The sequence below is a fragment of the Falco punctatus genome (genome assembly GCF_963210335.1).
Source record: "Falco punctatus genome assembly, chromosome: 13".
NCBI lineage: Eukaryota > Metazoa > Chordata > Aves > Falconiformes > Falconidae > Falco > Falco punctatus.
The window spans coordinates 2809155-2825103 of NC_137593.1; the positions used below are offsets into that span (position 1 = coordinate 2809155).

The 15949-nt window shown below is 34.8% G+C and overlaps 1 protein-coding gene across 3 annotated transcripts in view; it reads right to left on the reverse strand.

Moving 5' to 3' along the window:
* IFT80 (intraflagellar transport 80) overlaps positions 1–15949 on the reverse strand; it is a 54206-nt gene that overhangs the window by 14292 nt on the left and 23965 nt on the right. For all 3 annotated transcript variants that reach the window (XM_080408990.1, XM_080408988.1, XM_080408989.1), the window contains exons 9-12: positions 6762–6941; positions 4243–4361; positions 3298–3372; positions 1479–1642 (exon numbers count right to left, since the gene is read on the reverse strand). In XM_080408990.1, coding sequence (XP_080265116.1) covers positions 1479–1642; positions 3298–3372; positions 4243–4361; positions 6762–6941 — 538 coding nt within the window. The remainder of the gene's footprint in view (positions 1–1478; positions 1643–3297; positions 3373–4242; positions 4362–6761; positions 6942–15949) is intronic.

Consider the following 15949-nt stretch of genomic DNA (forward strand, 5'->3'; position numbering starts at 1 on the left):
TTTAGATATCTAATGTCTTCGTGTTTGATGATAACATTTTCTGAAGTAATTTTCCTTAAAAATTAAATACATACTAGTTATGCTACTACTCTTAAAAATAATTACTCAAAATGAAAGAAAGTATTTGTTCTCACACAAAAGATAAAATGTATTTTTTTTTCTTGTACATTCTTCAGCTGTACAGAGTAGCAAAAATGCTTTGTAACAGGGAAGTGAGAAAAACCTCACCTACTTTTTCTTTTGTTTGGGTGAGGATATTTTAAAAGATCATTATAAAGGTTTTCTTCATTGACCAAGTAATTTAAGTTGCAGGTTATATGCTGAGAAAACTACCATGCAATCAGTACTAAAGGGCTAACTCCCTGCCAGGATCTTCTTTTGTACTTCACACTGAAAGGCTTTTTTCTATGGCAAAAAGAAGATAGATATGGTGGTTCTTTGCTGCAGAACAAAGAATTTTAGAATTCTGAATCTGTTTAAAATCTATTCATTAATACTAGGGTAACAGAGTTATAGCTAATAGATTGAGCGAGTGTCAGTTGGAACCACGGGCAGGAAGTTTTCACTGTTTGACTCTGCAATAACAGCACCTCCTGCGCACAGTTGTTCCCACCGGTAATCCCCTTACTGGCTGTATCGCAGGAGAAATACTGCTATAGATAGCACTCCAGCCCTCCATTGTCATCCTTGTATGGCCTATAAATGGTACAGTTACGAAGTCAGAAGTCACAGCGCCATGGGTTTTTCCAGCAAGGGAAGTGTCTGTCTCCAGCAGACACTTAAAATTTATATTGTTGCACAGGTAAACTCACAGCTTTGCATCAACAGAGAGAACAACGGAAAAGAGCTGACTGACAAAAAGATATTCCTGTACCATTCGTTAATGCAAAAACTTACCTGAAGCTCATTTGGCCATGTTATGGTTTAGAATTACAGTGCTTTTGATGCCAAAATACAAAAGCTAAGAGAATAAAACTCTTCAAGAAGATAGCACTGAGACAGAGTACATCACAGCCTCATACCTATGGCCATATCAGTTGCATAGAAAACCTACGTGCTGTAAAGATACAAACCCAAAAAAACTAAAGCAAAGAACACCCGAGAACTAAAATTAATCACAGCTAATATACTGGTAGCTTCTAAGAGCAGCAGCCAAGCAGAAAAAGTTGCTGAGTTACTTCTTTAGAAAAATCACGTCAGAGAGTGAAAACCTACCGTTCAAGTATTTAATGCAAAGATTCCATGGTTCTCTGATGCATTACACACAACTGGAAGTGCAAACACATATATCATTCTCTAACTTTTATCATCGATGTTAAGCAAGACCAATCATTGTAATACATTTTAAAAATAAATATTGTCTTTATATCACAGATAAATTGTTTATGCTTTGTGCTTTTTTTTTTTTGTGCCAAAGATGTTGAAAGCCTCGTAATGAATTATTAGTAAACACGGAACTACTAGAACAGAGAACTTACCCTTTTCATCAGCTTTGTCTTTTACTGCTAGAGTATCATTACTCAGAGATACTGTCTGAGCATTTAAAATGTCTGTTCTCATTCCTGGAAATTTTGGAGAGGAAATTAATCTTCCTTCATATGAATATAAATAAAGTCCTCCACCATCTACAAGAAGAAAATGCCTGCCAAAAAAAAAAAAATACCACCAACAAAAAGTAAATAATTAAATAATGCAGAAAAGCATGATTATAGTTTCAACAGTTTGAAGGTAATTGTCTAACATTCTGAAATTGTTTTCAGTTAAATACATAATTTCTAAACTTTACATTTCAAAGTTGATATTCTGAAAGCTCTGTATGGAATATTTCAGTTTTAGGGTGAATGTTATCTTTTTCCATGAAAAATACTTATTACCTGGAATCACTGTGACTTTATCTGTTATGATATTACAGGATTTAAATCTTGTAACTCCTCATGACAGGGTGTTGTAAGATGCTACTCCCCACACATCACCCCATGAGACGATGCTGTCTGTACGAATGTATGTGAGAAACAGCTTTAATGTATACAGCTAGCTTTGAAATAGTATTACCTGTACCATTTTCTTCAGTGTGACTAGATTATAGCGTGCAGAAAATAGAAGGCATTTAATGAACTGATCACCATCTCTTACGATGCATGGCTTCAGTGAAAAATAACTTATTTGCAGGAACACATTGCAAACTTTTATTGTTAAGTAGAACTATTTATGTTCTGTGTAACTGGTAAATACGGTATCTCTAGTTCAAAGACACAAAAAACACACCCATAAACAACAAGCCAGTTGTTAGACCCTCAGCTATTGTAAATGTTACCAAACACTGGCACCAAATGAACCGCTGTTTGTGTGCACATATATCTGTAAAGGTAGCCTGGTTTTACCTAATTTTTAGGTTTGTCTCTGTGGATCACCTACACTGCCAAAGAATCTGTACCACATTTTCAAAATTTCTTTTAAATCAGCAGCACAAAACTCCAAGTCTAGAAACTGATCTTCAAAATCCTGTCCACTTGCTTACCCATTCTCTCCTGCAGTATCTTTGTAGACTAGGACATACGTGTTTAATTCAAGGCATTCAAAATTGCTGTGAGCACTGTGCTGCACTTTGTAGAAATAGTTGTCCAACAATATTTGTCCACAAAAAATAATACTACAACCAAAACTCAAGAGTTTTGACTCCTATTCTTAGTCCTTTGAAAGACTTCAACAAAAGCACATGTAAAGATCTCTTTGACAAATGATTTTTAGGAAATACAGATTAAAACAAAAGCATATGTAAAGATCTCTTTGACAAATGATTTTTAAAAGGAAATACAGATTAAAACAAAAGCATATGTAATAATCTCTTTGACAAATGATTTTTAAAAGGAAATACAGATTAAAGTTTTTTTAAACAGAGGAGGAAAACATATTAATGTGTTGCAACTAAAAATACAAATAAAGAAAAATGAAACTATTTATTTGGCATAGCTGGCAATATTTTTAATAAAATCTGGGGACCAAAGATAATTTATAAAAATATAGAGAGAAGTTCAAAAAGGCAATATAAAACTTAAAAAAACCCCAGATGTCAGCTCTACTTTCTCCCATAAATAAGAGTATAAAATACATAATGTATTAAAAGATTCATTACCACCATCGTAGACCTACAGTAAACATACCAGCTAAGCCTTTCCATGCTACTCAACGATACTGTGTACTCTTTGTCTATTCCTAATATCTCATTACGTACTTATAACAAAGGTTTAGGAAATGCATGTTCACATCTAATAGTGAGCATTACAAGAAGTTACCTACCTTTCTGCTTGTAGAATCAAACTAACTGTTCCTTCCTTCAGATCAAAGATCAGTGGTGTATTCCAGTTCTTTGTACTGAAAAAAAAATAATTCATCATTTGTTAAAAATGCTAATCTTCACGTATCATTGCAAATACAAAGTTGAACTCACTAAGTAAAGCATACACATTTTAATCATCTAATATTCCTAAAAAGGGAGGTTTTCAAAAGGAAAACAGCATTTAGGAAGCCAAGCAACACTGATAACTGTGCAGTATGATCCAATAACACTTCTGCCTTCATTTTTGCATCCCTTCACACTAAAGCAGCTAACCTAGGAGTCTTACTAAACAGCAAAATCATATTTATATGAAATAAATATATTTTTAAAATATTTCTGAATCACAATTCAACTCTTTTACAGTGATCTGGAGTTAGGACAGTCCCTCTCGTGTCCTACTACAGGCTGCATTACTGTTCAGAATTAATCATCTCACTGAACATCTCACTGATAAGTGCCTTTAGGAGTAAACTTTAAATTTCTGCACACGAAACAGAATATCATATTCTTAAAACATGATGCAGGATTGAATCATTCCTATTCTACTCCAAAATAATGGCATGCCAGAAGCAGAATCCAAAAAAAGGAGTCCCTAGATGGAGGCACAAATACATTTACAGCCAGTCACCATTCCTGCAGCTTCTATGTGAAAGGAAAGCCTGCCAAATTTTTGCAGCAAAATGAACAGTCATGGCACCAGCAAGAAGCTGAAAGAAAGGATGATGGGGGAGGGCAACTATACTCTAATACATTTCATTATAGATGATGCTAGGTTCCATAGAATATTTCAATTCGTTTAAATAAACAAATAAATAAATAAAAGTTAACTGCTGGATTTCAAATAAAATTTCTCCTAGTCTCCAACAGATAAACTTGAGAAAGCTTCATGGATTTGTATTACTTACGAAAACACGTAACACTGAAGAGAAGTTGAAACAACCAAATGCCCGTAGTTCAGAGAGGCCTTAATAACCCTGTCACGGAACTCCAACAAATCTACCGCATCATTAATAACATTGTGCACCTAATCAAAAGAAAATTTTGTTAAATAAACACACAATAACTGAAATGAAAACTAACTAGTGAAATACCATATTTCTTTCTTATTTTAGGTACATGCTGATACTAATATGCAATCAGAACATATCTATGTGGGAACAGGCACTTTAACAGCACTGGTAAAAACTTAAACTCTAAGGTTCTATAAAGTCTGAATAAACAATGAATAATTACTGAAGAGCCGGATGGAGCTCCTTATAAGAAAGGAGCAATAAATGTGTACTTGGAATACATAAGGTATAAGAACAATATTATACATGAAGTTGAGAAAAATCATCTGAGCTCAAGGATGTCTGAAAGTTCCCATTTTAAGACTCAGTGTTTGGTTGCTGATTATTTAAACATTTGAAATATAACACTTCAGCGATCCCATCATTCTATCATCAAAACAATTCAGCAATATCCAAGATTTGGATAAAGATGTATTGTCTAGATGCTGAACAGCTCTAGCATATACTTTAATGCTACCTCTCTGAAGTAAGGGAAATTTAGGAGATGGCCTTGATGAGCAGGCTGCGCCTTTGCCATTTCTGTGAAAATTTGTTCAAAGGACAACGTTTCAAGAAAATCAGTTTGCCTATAATCAACACAGATTTCTGAGCTTGAAGATTTTAGGCAGCTAAAATCTAAGAAGGTCTCTTATGGCAGGGTTTTTTTGTTTGCTTATGGGCTGTTCTTTGTTGTTTTTTTTTTAAGATGTCACCATTCTGAGGGTGGTAACTACTTTTTCATTTTCGCCATTATGCAACCAACTGCAAAACAACGACTGAACTCAATTATTATGAAAGCCTAGAAATCATTTCCAAAGACATATTAATTGCTATGTCCGCTGCAGTGATACATCCGTAATTAACTTAGCTATTGTAGCTCTCAAGAAAAAAGAATGCATCTAGAACTTTTTTGTAGGTAATATTTTCCTACATAAACATATAGGAATTAAATAAAATAATAAAATAAAAAATTAGTCCTGAATCAGGGTTAGCTATACTTCCTGAGTTGTTTGCATATTCAAACACCCTGGAGATTATTCATAGAGCCCATCTGTTACGAGTCGATGTCTGGGAATGAAAGAAGAAATATGAATTTTTACCTGCTAATTTGTCTTCTGTGTTCCCAGACACTGACTCATGTTATCCCACCCACCGGACCAAATTGTAATACAACATTTCTGTTGTTACAACTTTTCCCAATTACATATTCAACATTAAAAGAATCAAGACCAAGAAATATTTAAAGGTCTAATTAGGAATTTAGGAACTTGACTTCAGTATTGAAAATATTGGCCTGATGTCAAATACCAAATGTGCAATTTGGAAAATTTGTAAGAATGGAAATCTTATATTATCCCAGTGTTCAGAGAGTGAATGTTGTGAGTCAGTGTCTGGGAACACAGAGGACAAATTAGAAGGTAAAAATTCATATTTTTGTCTTAATTCCCAGATATTTGGTAACCTAAATGTGGATTAAGGCCAAGATTTTTCAAAAGAAGGATCCTAAACTTAAGCTCCAGAAACCACATGTAGGGGCCTGTTTCATTTCCAGCAGTGCTGAGACTTGGCAGGTCCCGCTGAGGTCAATGCCTGTTGCTCAGCACTCAGCTGGAAGCGCCATGCAGGTACCTGATGTATGTTATACGATACATGACAAATTTCTGTAGTTTTGGAAGATCTGAATCTAGGCTGCAATACAATATGTGGTGCAGAAAAGCACGTTACATCTCTTTACAGTTATAGTCAGCAACCAAATTTACCTGGAAATGCTGTAAGACAGCAACATTCATCACAGCGTCATTAACAACAAGGATACATTAAATGTTATTAAAGCATCAGCTACTACAAAATGCATCAGTACCTCAACAACTCATGAACGCAGATAAGGTGAAGAAAGCTCCTCTGTATTACCTACACTTAGTTATGCAACTTCATCTTTGCTGACAGTTATTGTAATGCTATTTAGTACGACGCTTTGGTTTGGGCCAATGTATTTGTATTGTTTTCTGGATAAACATTTTCATTATACTTGGTATCATCTCTCTTTTGTACGTGGCCTCTCACAGATAATTTCACATGCTTTTTAAATGAGCTTTGCACTTCTCTGGAGGATAAAGTACTGATTTATGTATTTCTCGTCCATCTGGTGGCATGGTTTGGTTTACATGGATCCGATCTTTTCCACAACTAATAATTATTTACACCATTTACTAACTTTGGCCATTTTATGATCTTAAATGTTTTCAGTCATATGCACTCAGGAAAAAAAAAAAAAGGATAATGTTTTATCAAGGATTAAAAATGCCCATTTTGTACTAAAAAGAGCCTTAGAAAGCTAGCAATCAGAATGCACAGCTCTGAACTGTGAAGATTACCTCCATGGTTCTCCTCTTAATTAACGTTATTTCAAAGTTCTTCCACTCCCAGCGCTGCTCCACGACATGGGCAAAGATGACATGTCCATTTCCACATGCTCCGGCTAGTTGCGTGCCATCAGTAGACCAAGCAATATTAAATATGCTGCCAGTATTTGGCTTCTCTAAAGCATATGACCACTTGCAGAAAAAGAGAAAATATTTCTTATTTTTTTTGGTACTTTCTGGAAATGATTTATTGTAATAAATAGATTTGCAGGGTGATCATTTTTTAAGAAACATCAATGAACTAACTTTTTATTGTGGTTTGAATAAGCAAAACAAAGAGATTAGATATCTAAAGTCCAACTCTTGAAAAACAGGGATACAAAAAAGAAAACCATTAGCTACAGCAGAAATGAAAAATGTCACAATGCCTGAAGTACATTAGGTAAAAGTTATCTAGTCACAATACATTCAAAGCGTACTCATTCATTCACAAATCTAAGCAATCACAACCTAAAAATTAAGTGAATACTTAGAAACAATTATACTGGTTGCAGGAGTGCAACAGGCTTACGGTCTGAAGTGTGATGCATTCAGTTTATGCTGTGGTTGACAGTAGCTCCTGAATATAGAAACATCAAGCCCTGGGCAAACCCAGTTAGTACAAACAAGGCACAATGGGACATTGGTGGGTTATGAAAAGCTCTGAAAGCGATGCCTGTATACTGTTTTCCTCCTAACATAAAAAAACAGCTTGATACCTTGCCCACCTTTTTCTCCACTCTCTGTTGTTACTGTACAGGGGAAGGATGTATTCAAAATTTCCAGTTGCTATGCTTGCAATAACAACAAAAAATTGAAACATTACTGCAATCAAAGTAGTGACATCTGGTCTAGCTTTGGAGAGAACCAGGAACAATAGTTTTGTGTGCTGCATCCATTTTAGTCTAATTAAGAGGTGCTCACAGAGGAGTATCAATACAGTTTAATGCTGTGGAAGCACAGGTCAAATAACTATAGTTCAGAATCTTATTATCAAAGTAAGTATGCAGTGTACCTGCCTTCCTATGCAGCTAGAAATTCAAATAGTAGGCAAAACGGCATCACTGCACTTTTTCCTGCTAACTGGGATTTTGTAAGGTGGAAAGGCTCACTAGGACATAAATATTGCATTTCTGCGGTATTGCAGCTAACATTTTCCTTCACCTTTTCCTACTATTTACATGATCTACCTCTACTAAAGTATCAGTTTGGTTTGTTGTTTTTTAAATGGATGCTCAAAATTCCTGGGGCAGCAGGAAGCTGTGACAGCAGCGTGACTGAGAGCTTGCAGTGCTGTCCGGATCAGGGACACGGCTTTGCCCAAGCGGCTAGCCAGCCTCGGGAAATGACGGTAGAGATTATACAGCAGTTCGTGGGCTGGCTGCTACAAGATGATTTTAATAAAAAAAAAAAAAAAAAAAAGGAGCTTTATACTCTCTAATGACAGGGTGTAAGCTGCATTGAACGTTTTAATTCCTTGCCTGCCTCAGCACAGGGCACATTGCCCCCCCCTCCTACCTACACGGCTCCACGGATTTGCTTGCTCCAGTGCAATGTGAATGCAAAAGAAGAGCATGTGTTCTGCTGAAACGGCACGTGATTTCTTATCCTTTGACATCTCCCTCCCATATTTTCATTCTCTCTGTTAGCATTGTGAAGAATAAAATTATAAATCCCCCTAGCACAAAGAACAAGGAAGAGGTATAACAACTAGCATTTGCTTTTTTCCTTTTGATTCATACCATGGATGTAGTTACAAGAAATGCTTACATTTAGTACTAAAGCTGATTTTGTTCTTTTTCAATATTTTAATTTCCTCTAGTGAAGAACTTTATTCTTAAATTCCCCCAGCCTTATGTATGAGGGATCTAAAGTTAGCTGGATCCTTATTAATACATTCTTGTCAAAAACTAGAAGAATTTTCACACCAAGACACTTGTTTTCTATTTCTTGCATCTCAGAAATACAGTTCATACAAATCATCCCAAATCTCACATCCCTGAAAGTGGATAAGAACAAATGAAACAAGCTTTTTATGGACTTTGAGGAAGATATTAAATCAGATTTTAAAACAAAAAGCAAATATCAACTATCACTTCTCCAGAACTATGCAATGCAATATTTTAAAAAACATTCAGCATTTGAAGAACTACCTGAATAGTCAAATACATTTAAAATCTTAAGAATCAAATCAGTAAGAAAAAACATGTGATTGAAGTTAAATGTAGACATTGGATTCTCATGACTTTTGGATACATGATATTATACCAAAGGGGAGACAGTTGGAAGAAAATACTCACCTAATGTTTCTAACACATTTCATATTCTGATTTCTTTTGCAGTACACATAAACCCCAAGAAATACTAAGTCCTTCACACAAAGTCTTCATGTGATTTATACGAAATGAAATCACAAAAATTACAGTAAAAGAAAGGTGTCATACTCAAATGCTCAACAGCACGGAAACACAATGGGATGAAATTCAACCTCCCAGTCACACTAATGATTTGCAGAATACTATGTAAGATGACCTACTGAGTTAAGGCTCTTTTACTGCCTACGCGCATAAGGGTGAGCAAAAGACAATGTCAGCATTGACTGAATTTCCAGTTTCAAGCACTCAATTTTAAGGCTTCAGCTTCCATGCCTCTTGGCTGACAGACACGCCATTTACTGCCTATATGATCTGCAGTTGGGAAAGGCAATTGCAATTTTTGGAGAAAGGTCCATAACACACTCTTCTGTCTCAATGGGATAAATTCTGTATGAAACACTCCATAGTAATTAAGAGCATAATATTTAACTATGTCTGACATCCTTATATGGCAAATGAGTAAGCTCTTGAGGTTGTAGGACAAATGATTGTAACAAGCACACTCAGAGAATGCTCTAAATGTCCTACATCTGAGACATATTTTTCACAGCTGGCCAGATGTGATCTGAGAACACTTTGAAGAAGTACTATTTCAAAACTCAGTATTGGGATCCTCCCAAACAGACAAGGCTGTTTCAAAGGTCATTTCCCTTTGATCAAGAATCTACCCATCAGTCAGAATGAATAATAAAGGGGCATCAAGCCATCCACTAAGAACCAGTTTAGAGAACTTGAAGAATGTGGCTTTGGTGCTACTTTTTTTATGCATAGCGGATACGCTGCAGCTCCGAGAGGATACATTTCCAAAACTACTTTTTTAAAAAAACAAACTATCCAGAAGTGTTTTTTTTCCAGGTAGTTGAAACACACAATAAATATATCCAGATTAAACCCCAGTTTTTTAAAAAAATAAAATATATTTATAAAGCAATTACAAAGTTTTATTTTCCAGTTATTTTTTAAAGCTCTCAGTATAATTCAGACCACTCCAATGATTCATACTCCCTGCAGATGTCTGCTACATTTATCATGTACACAAAATGTCATAATAAAAATAATTTAGCTCTCCACTTGTAAAATAGGAACAATTTTTAAAAAATAGCTGTTATGTATTTCCTAGATATACCAAGTTAAAAAAAAAAGAAAAAGAAAAAAGCGTATGAATATCCCTACTATATTATATGAATGACTGTATGAACCTTGTTCTAACATTAGCTGCAATGTTATACTTTGGTATTACTGTTTAACTTACACTTTTCCTGTGTCATAATTAATTTTTCATTGAAATCAACTCAAGAATAAAAACAGTAGTTATAAAAGTTTCATTATATTAAATAAATACATAAAGGCAATAACTTAACTTAAGCTTCCCTTTTCTGATTGCACAATGTAGTAAAAAAGATGAAGTACTGTAGTCATTGAATACTGACTTCCATAAATGGAAACCAAGGAGGCTTTTGAGATGTCGGTGAAATTATTTCAGTGAGAAGATTCAGAGAATTCTGTGTCCCAGGAACAAGGACAGTCTTTCAAATCTATAATATTGATGCTCCGAGACTCAGTATGAAGGATCTAGTTAGTTATTATTTCTGGACTGAATGCAATAAATAAAGAAAGGTCATCCACATAATACCACAGCATAAAGGTTCTGAAATAAAGATAGTGAAGAAAGAGTATTTTCTTATATTTTAAATTATAGGAGTAATACTGATGTCAGCTGTACAAATGACACTTGGTTGTTACTGTCTGGTCTCTGTTTCAGCTGTTCACCAGTATGTGGAGTTCTGAATGGGGAATGCTGAAGTAAGCTGAACTAAAGCTGATGCTGCTGTACCTCCTCATGATGTCAGAACCTACACAACATACCTAATCCACTGACTTAGTCTTTGCCAATAATTTCACCATTGTTTATCAAAAGACAACGTGCAATCTCTCCCACAATCCATTCCAGGAATCAGAGCACAGAACAGACTAACATTAAATACATGCTCTCGTCCTTTTATGCCCTAATTGATACAAACCAAGATAAGCACGCTGGAACCAGCCTCCAATCCAAGTCTGACACAGAAAGTTTCAGGTCCTCTGAAACCAAGGATATCTATCTATTGATCTATTGATCTACCTATTTTTAACTGAAGGCTTAGTTTTCCTTGTGCTCCATAGGGCATTTCATGTTAGTGCAGAGGTAGCTGACATCTGAAAATACATTAGTCTGAACATCCACTAAAAGCTGGCAATCGGCTCTCACTACTTCTACATGATGAGCTGACACTTTAGTGCAAACTTCCCAGAAGCTTCTAATCAGAAAATTAATTTTCTGATGTAATGGAAGGCAAATTGAAACCTACAAGATTATAAAAATCAATTAAGCTGCGTATTAGAAGAACAAAGCCAGACAGAGGATATCTAAAATTCTCCTGAAATCCAAGCACATTCTCATAATTATTAGACCCAAGAACTAAAAATAGGATGACAAACTGTCCCCTATAAATTCTTAACCTTAGAAAATGAAACATTGATGTAGTTCTTTAAATAGATTATTACTTCCATAGATGATGCACATGTTTTCATTTTCTTCCAGAAGTCACATTAGCCAATTCCAAGTTGGCATATTGGAATTTATTGGAAAGAATTGGTCAACAACATAACTCCATAGGAAACCTATCTGTAATATTTTTTTCTTTTATTGACCTACAAAGAATTCAGGATCATGACTATTAATAAAGGTAGATGAAATAGAGACAGCGCAGGAAAAAAAACCCTTATTTTTGTTACACTGCCAAACGCATATGTCTGTGAAACATGACTAAAACTAAATGTAATGGGATCAAAGCTTGTTGTAACTCTATAGAAAACAGATTTGCTTGGGTTTTTTCATAGTGATCTAGCTTAGGACAATTCAGCACTATCAGAATAATATGAAAACACATGCACTGTATACATTGACTTTCAAAATCTTGTTCTCTCTTTCATATTTGTACAATAGCTAATGTTAATTTAAAGGATAAATAATGTTAATTTTACATTAGTCACACAATTTACTGTCCTGAATGAAAAACACTGCTTTAATGTTAAACACTTAAATTATTTTCGAAGCTTCTCTGTAGGTACCTGCTACACTGTAGTTTTAAAATTCTTAGACGCTTTTTTCCCCTCATTTGTTGATAGTTTAAAAAAAAAATTAGGAAAAAAGGACAAACACTGCTAAATATGTGACCAACCCTGGTCATTAAGTTCAGTCTATATCTTTTTGAGAAAAAGCTGAAACAAAACACGGTACCACAGAGCTCAGTATTTTTTACCCATAGCACTGTAATCATATTTCTTTTAAATGGTGTGGTGGGTGAAGAGTAGTTGTTAGACTTGCAGAATGTTTTCCTTCATTTTCTGTAGATATTAGGCAATATTCCCTAAATGTTATTAAGTTTTCCAAATGTTTTTAGTAGAATTTCCAGCAAAATTAGACATTCCATGGATCAAGCCATGGAATATAAAAAGCTGCATATAACAGAATCAGTCAAATATGCAAACTACCAGTCTAGTAAAATGGCCACAATTCATTCTGCAATAAAAGAGAAAGTTTGTGGAATTTACATAATTATCTAAAAGCATGAACTTACAGATTTAGGTGGAGAATTGCTTTCATCACAAAGAATTTAAGCATACTGATGAAATCAAGTTAGAAGTGAATCAAAGGGCAAGATTTAGCAGTCAAACAAACATCTATCTATTTATAAAAACAGAATGTGGATAAATATCACCAGAAAAAACATTCAACAAGAAGAGCACGATTAATTTGGAAAATGACAATCAAAACTCAAATCAAACTGATCAATCCCCATTAAGGGTAAATAAAACATTAACAAGAAAAGCTAAAAGGCCTCCCCAAAACAAATGCATAAATGCATTTAGCATTATTAAAATATGAATTTGATGTCCATATTTGCTAACTTTTGTTGGCAATTCTGAAAGGATTAATTTGACCAGTGTTTCACTTTGAAGTTTTTTATTGATTATCCTTTTACACTCCACAGCACTGGGAAAGCAACCTGTCTTTGGAGCAGATGGGTACAGTCCATTTCCTAAGATACTTATGTGGGAGTGGAGTGGGGAAGGAGGAAATCAGTGAATTTCAGTCATTCTTACCATCTTTTACTGTGTAAATATTTTGACCTGATCAGTAATGTCAAGGGAAGCATGCAGAGCCACAGGAAATAGCTTACATAAATGAACTTTTAAGCACTGCCCTCCAAGTGATTAGATTCTGAAAAGCTGTGAACACCAGGAAGGCTAAAGTCTATCCATCAATACATCCAGCTTTACATTTCAATATATATACTTTAAAACTAATCTTAGCACTCTCCGCAGGGTTAATGATCATGGGCACTAAAGCAGACAACAAATTTCAACATTAAATATATTCTGTTTGGTATTCTGTAGGACAGCCATAATAATTTCTTTTACATACATAATGCTGTCAGAGCAAAAGTGATTTTTCAATCAAGAAACACAACTTCTAGAAGTTACTATTAGGTTTGTAGTTTTCTTTTAACATGAAGCTATTAGAACAAAGTATCCAAGTAGAAAGAAAAGGAGAAAAGAACATACCCTAACAGAATTTAATATAATTATGTCCCGAAACTGAACACATATGCTAGAGAAGAGTTAATGATATATATATATTGCCTGATGGCTCCCTGAGGAGCAATTTGCCAATACAGCTCCATTACATCAGACATAATAAAAATGTCTATGTTGACCAGTAAAAGCCAGGTCTGGTTCTCTTCAAACTCCATCACTCTGGTGGTATGTGAATCATTCTTCCTTTTCCCTCAATACTAGCAAAACTACTTCTTTAGTAACTATTTACACTCAATGTCAGGAAAGAAACTTTAATGAAAAATCATGACTTTTAAAGATAATAAATCATCATTGCTAGCTGCTAAACGGACAAAAGCACCTGGCACTAGCTACTGTATATGTCTTCATTTCTTTAAGAGTTAAGCAATAAACCAGGTAAAAGAACTCTTAATTTTATGAAAAAATAAACCTATCTCCATTAAAGTTTCAAACAAAGTCCACAAGCTTGTTCAATATTAAATCCTGATTAATAAATTACTGGTTTTCAGCTAGCAGGAGTTGGAACCATACTTAACAGTAAATTATATTACATAATAGCTAGAAAGAAGAACAGCAAGGCCCTAGGGATCAGGAACAAAAGCTATATGCTACAAACCAGCATACATGACAGCAGAAAAAAGAAACCTAGTATTTTCCTTCCTTTTCTGCTGCACCAGTCCTTGCCACATTGAAGCATAAATCTATATTGAGTGAAAAATGCAAATTAAATTGTTGGCCTCACCCACACAAGAGCTTATTTATTTCCATTTACCACTTGCTTATATAGCTCAGTGGTCCCAAACCTCAAAAACAATATTCAGAAAGGAGATGGAAAAGTGTTTGTGGAAGAAGAAGGCATGGTTTAAAGTGCTGTTTTGAAAAGAAAATATTAATGGCTAGTCTGAATATAACCTGGTCCAATGCATATATGATTATACTCACATAAATATATCTTATTCAGCTTCATCAAGTGAAATGTGGTGTATGTGTATATATCTATATAAACACTTCTACAGCAGCATATTTATATAGGGAGATGGAAAGGCAACATTCTTTAATTACATTTTAAGTGGACTTCAGTGGCATATTAAAATGGAGAAAAATCTTCCTATCTACCTTGCCTGGAACAAAAGCTTTCAGGCAATCTTAAAGGACCCTGCTAAGGGAAGCAGCAAGCATATCAGCAGATATGTGCACCCAGCTGGTAAAGATAATGACAAAATCCCACACTCAAGGCCTAATGCTAACCCAACCAAAAGAATGCCAGGGAGAAGAAAAAATGTTCCCACCAGTGATGTAGCCACCTAACAACCATTTCAGCATCTTACCCTCTAGCAGCTGACCCATGACTGTGTGTATGGTCATAAAGATTGTGCAGAGACAGTTTATCCATTTTCTTCTGCAAAGAGAAATAGTATCTAAATTTTGAACAAAGGCAGACAAATCTAACAGTAAGGCATATCTTCTTTTAAAAGAATAATTACAATGACGAAAAACATTAGATGATGGAAATTGCAATCTGCTCTCCAGCCTTATACCAATGAGAGAGAAAATACCTTCTTTACTTCATTATCTTTTATACTACTTAAATATATTTTTTACCTGTGTGAGTTTACCCCTATCTTTTGCACAAGCTCGTACCTCAGGCCCCAGCTCCACTCACTACTTTACTCTTCTAACTTCCTGCTGTGTTTGTATCACACAGGTAATAAAAATCTCCTTAGATATCAAAATAAAACTGGAAAATTAATAGTTTCCAAAAGAAAATTGCATCAAGTACTATTCTTTCAAGACAGATTTTACTTATATAGATTAAGTAGCAAGAGGAATTTTTTAAACTGAGTAAGAGGAAACAGCACAGAAAATAGAAGCAATTCCTACTGCAAATTTAACACCTAGCTTACACTTACTTCTGCCGTTGAAGATCAACGAAACCAGAATCAGTATAGGAAGTGAAATATGAAGACTCAGAGATCTTATCCTGCATGCCTCTTCTCATGTAATTTTTAAAGGCTCTCCTTCATGAACGTAAAAATACTCAAAATGCATAGTTCATGGTAAAGAGAACTCTACTGCAGATGGCTAAACACCACAGCAAACACTGTTTTCCCAATCTCAGCAAGAAAGCAACAAACACAGCAAGAAAAGAGGTAGAGAGTGGGGCAA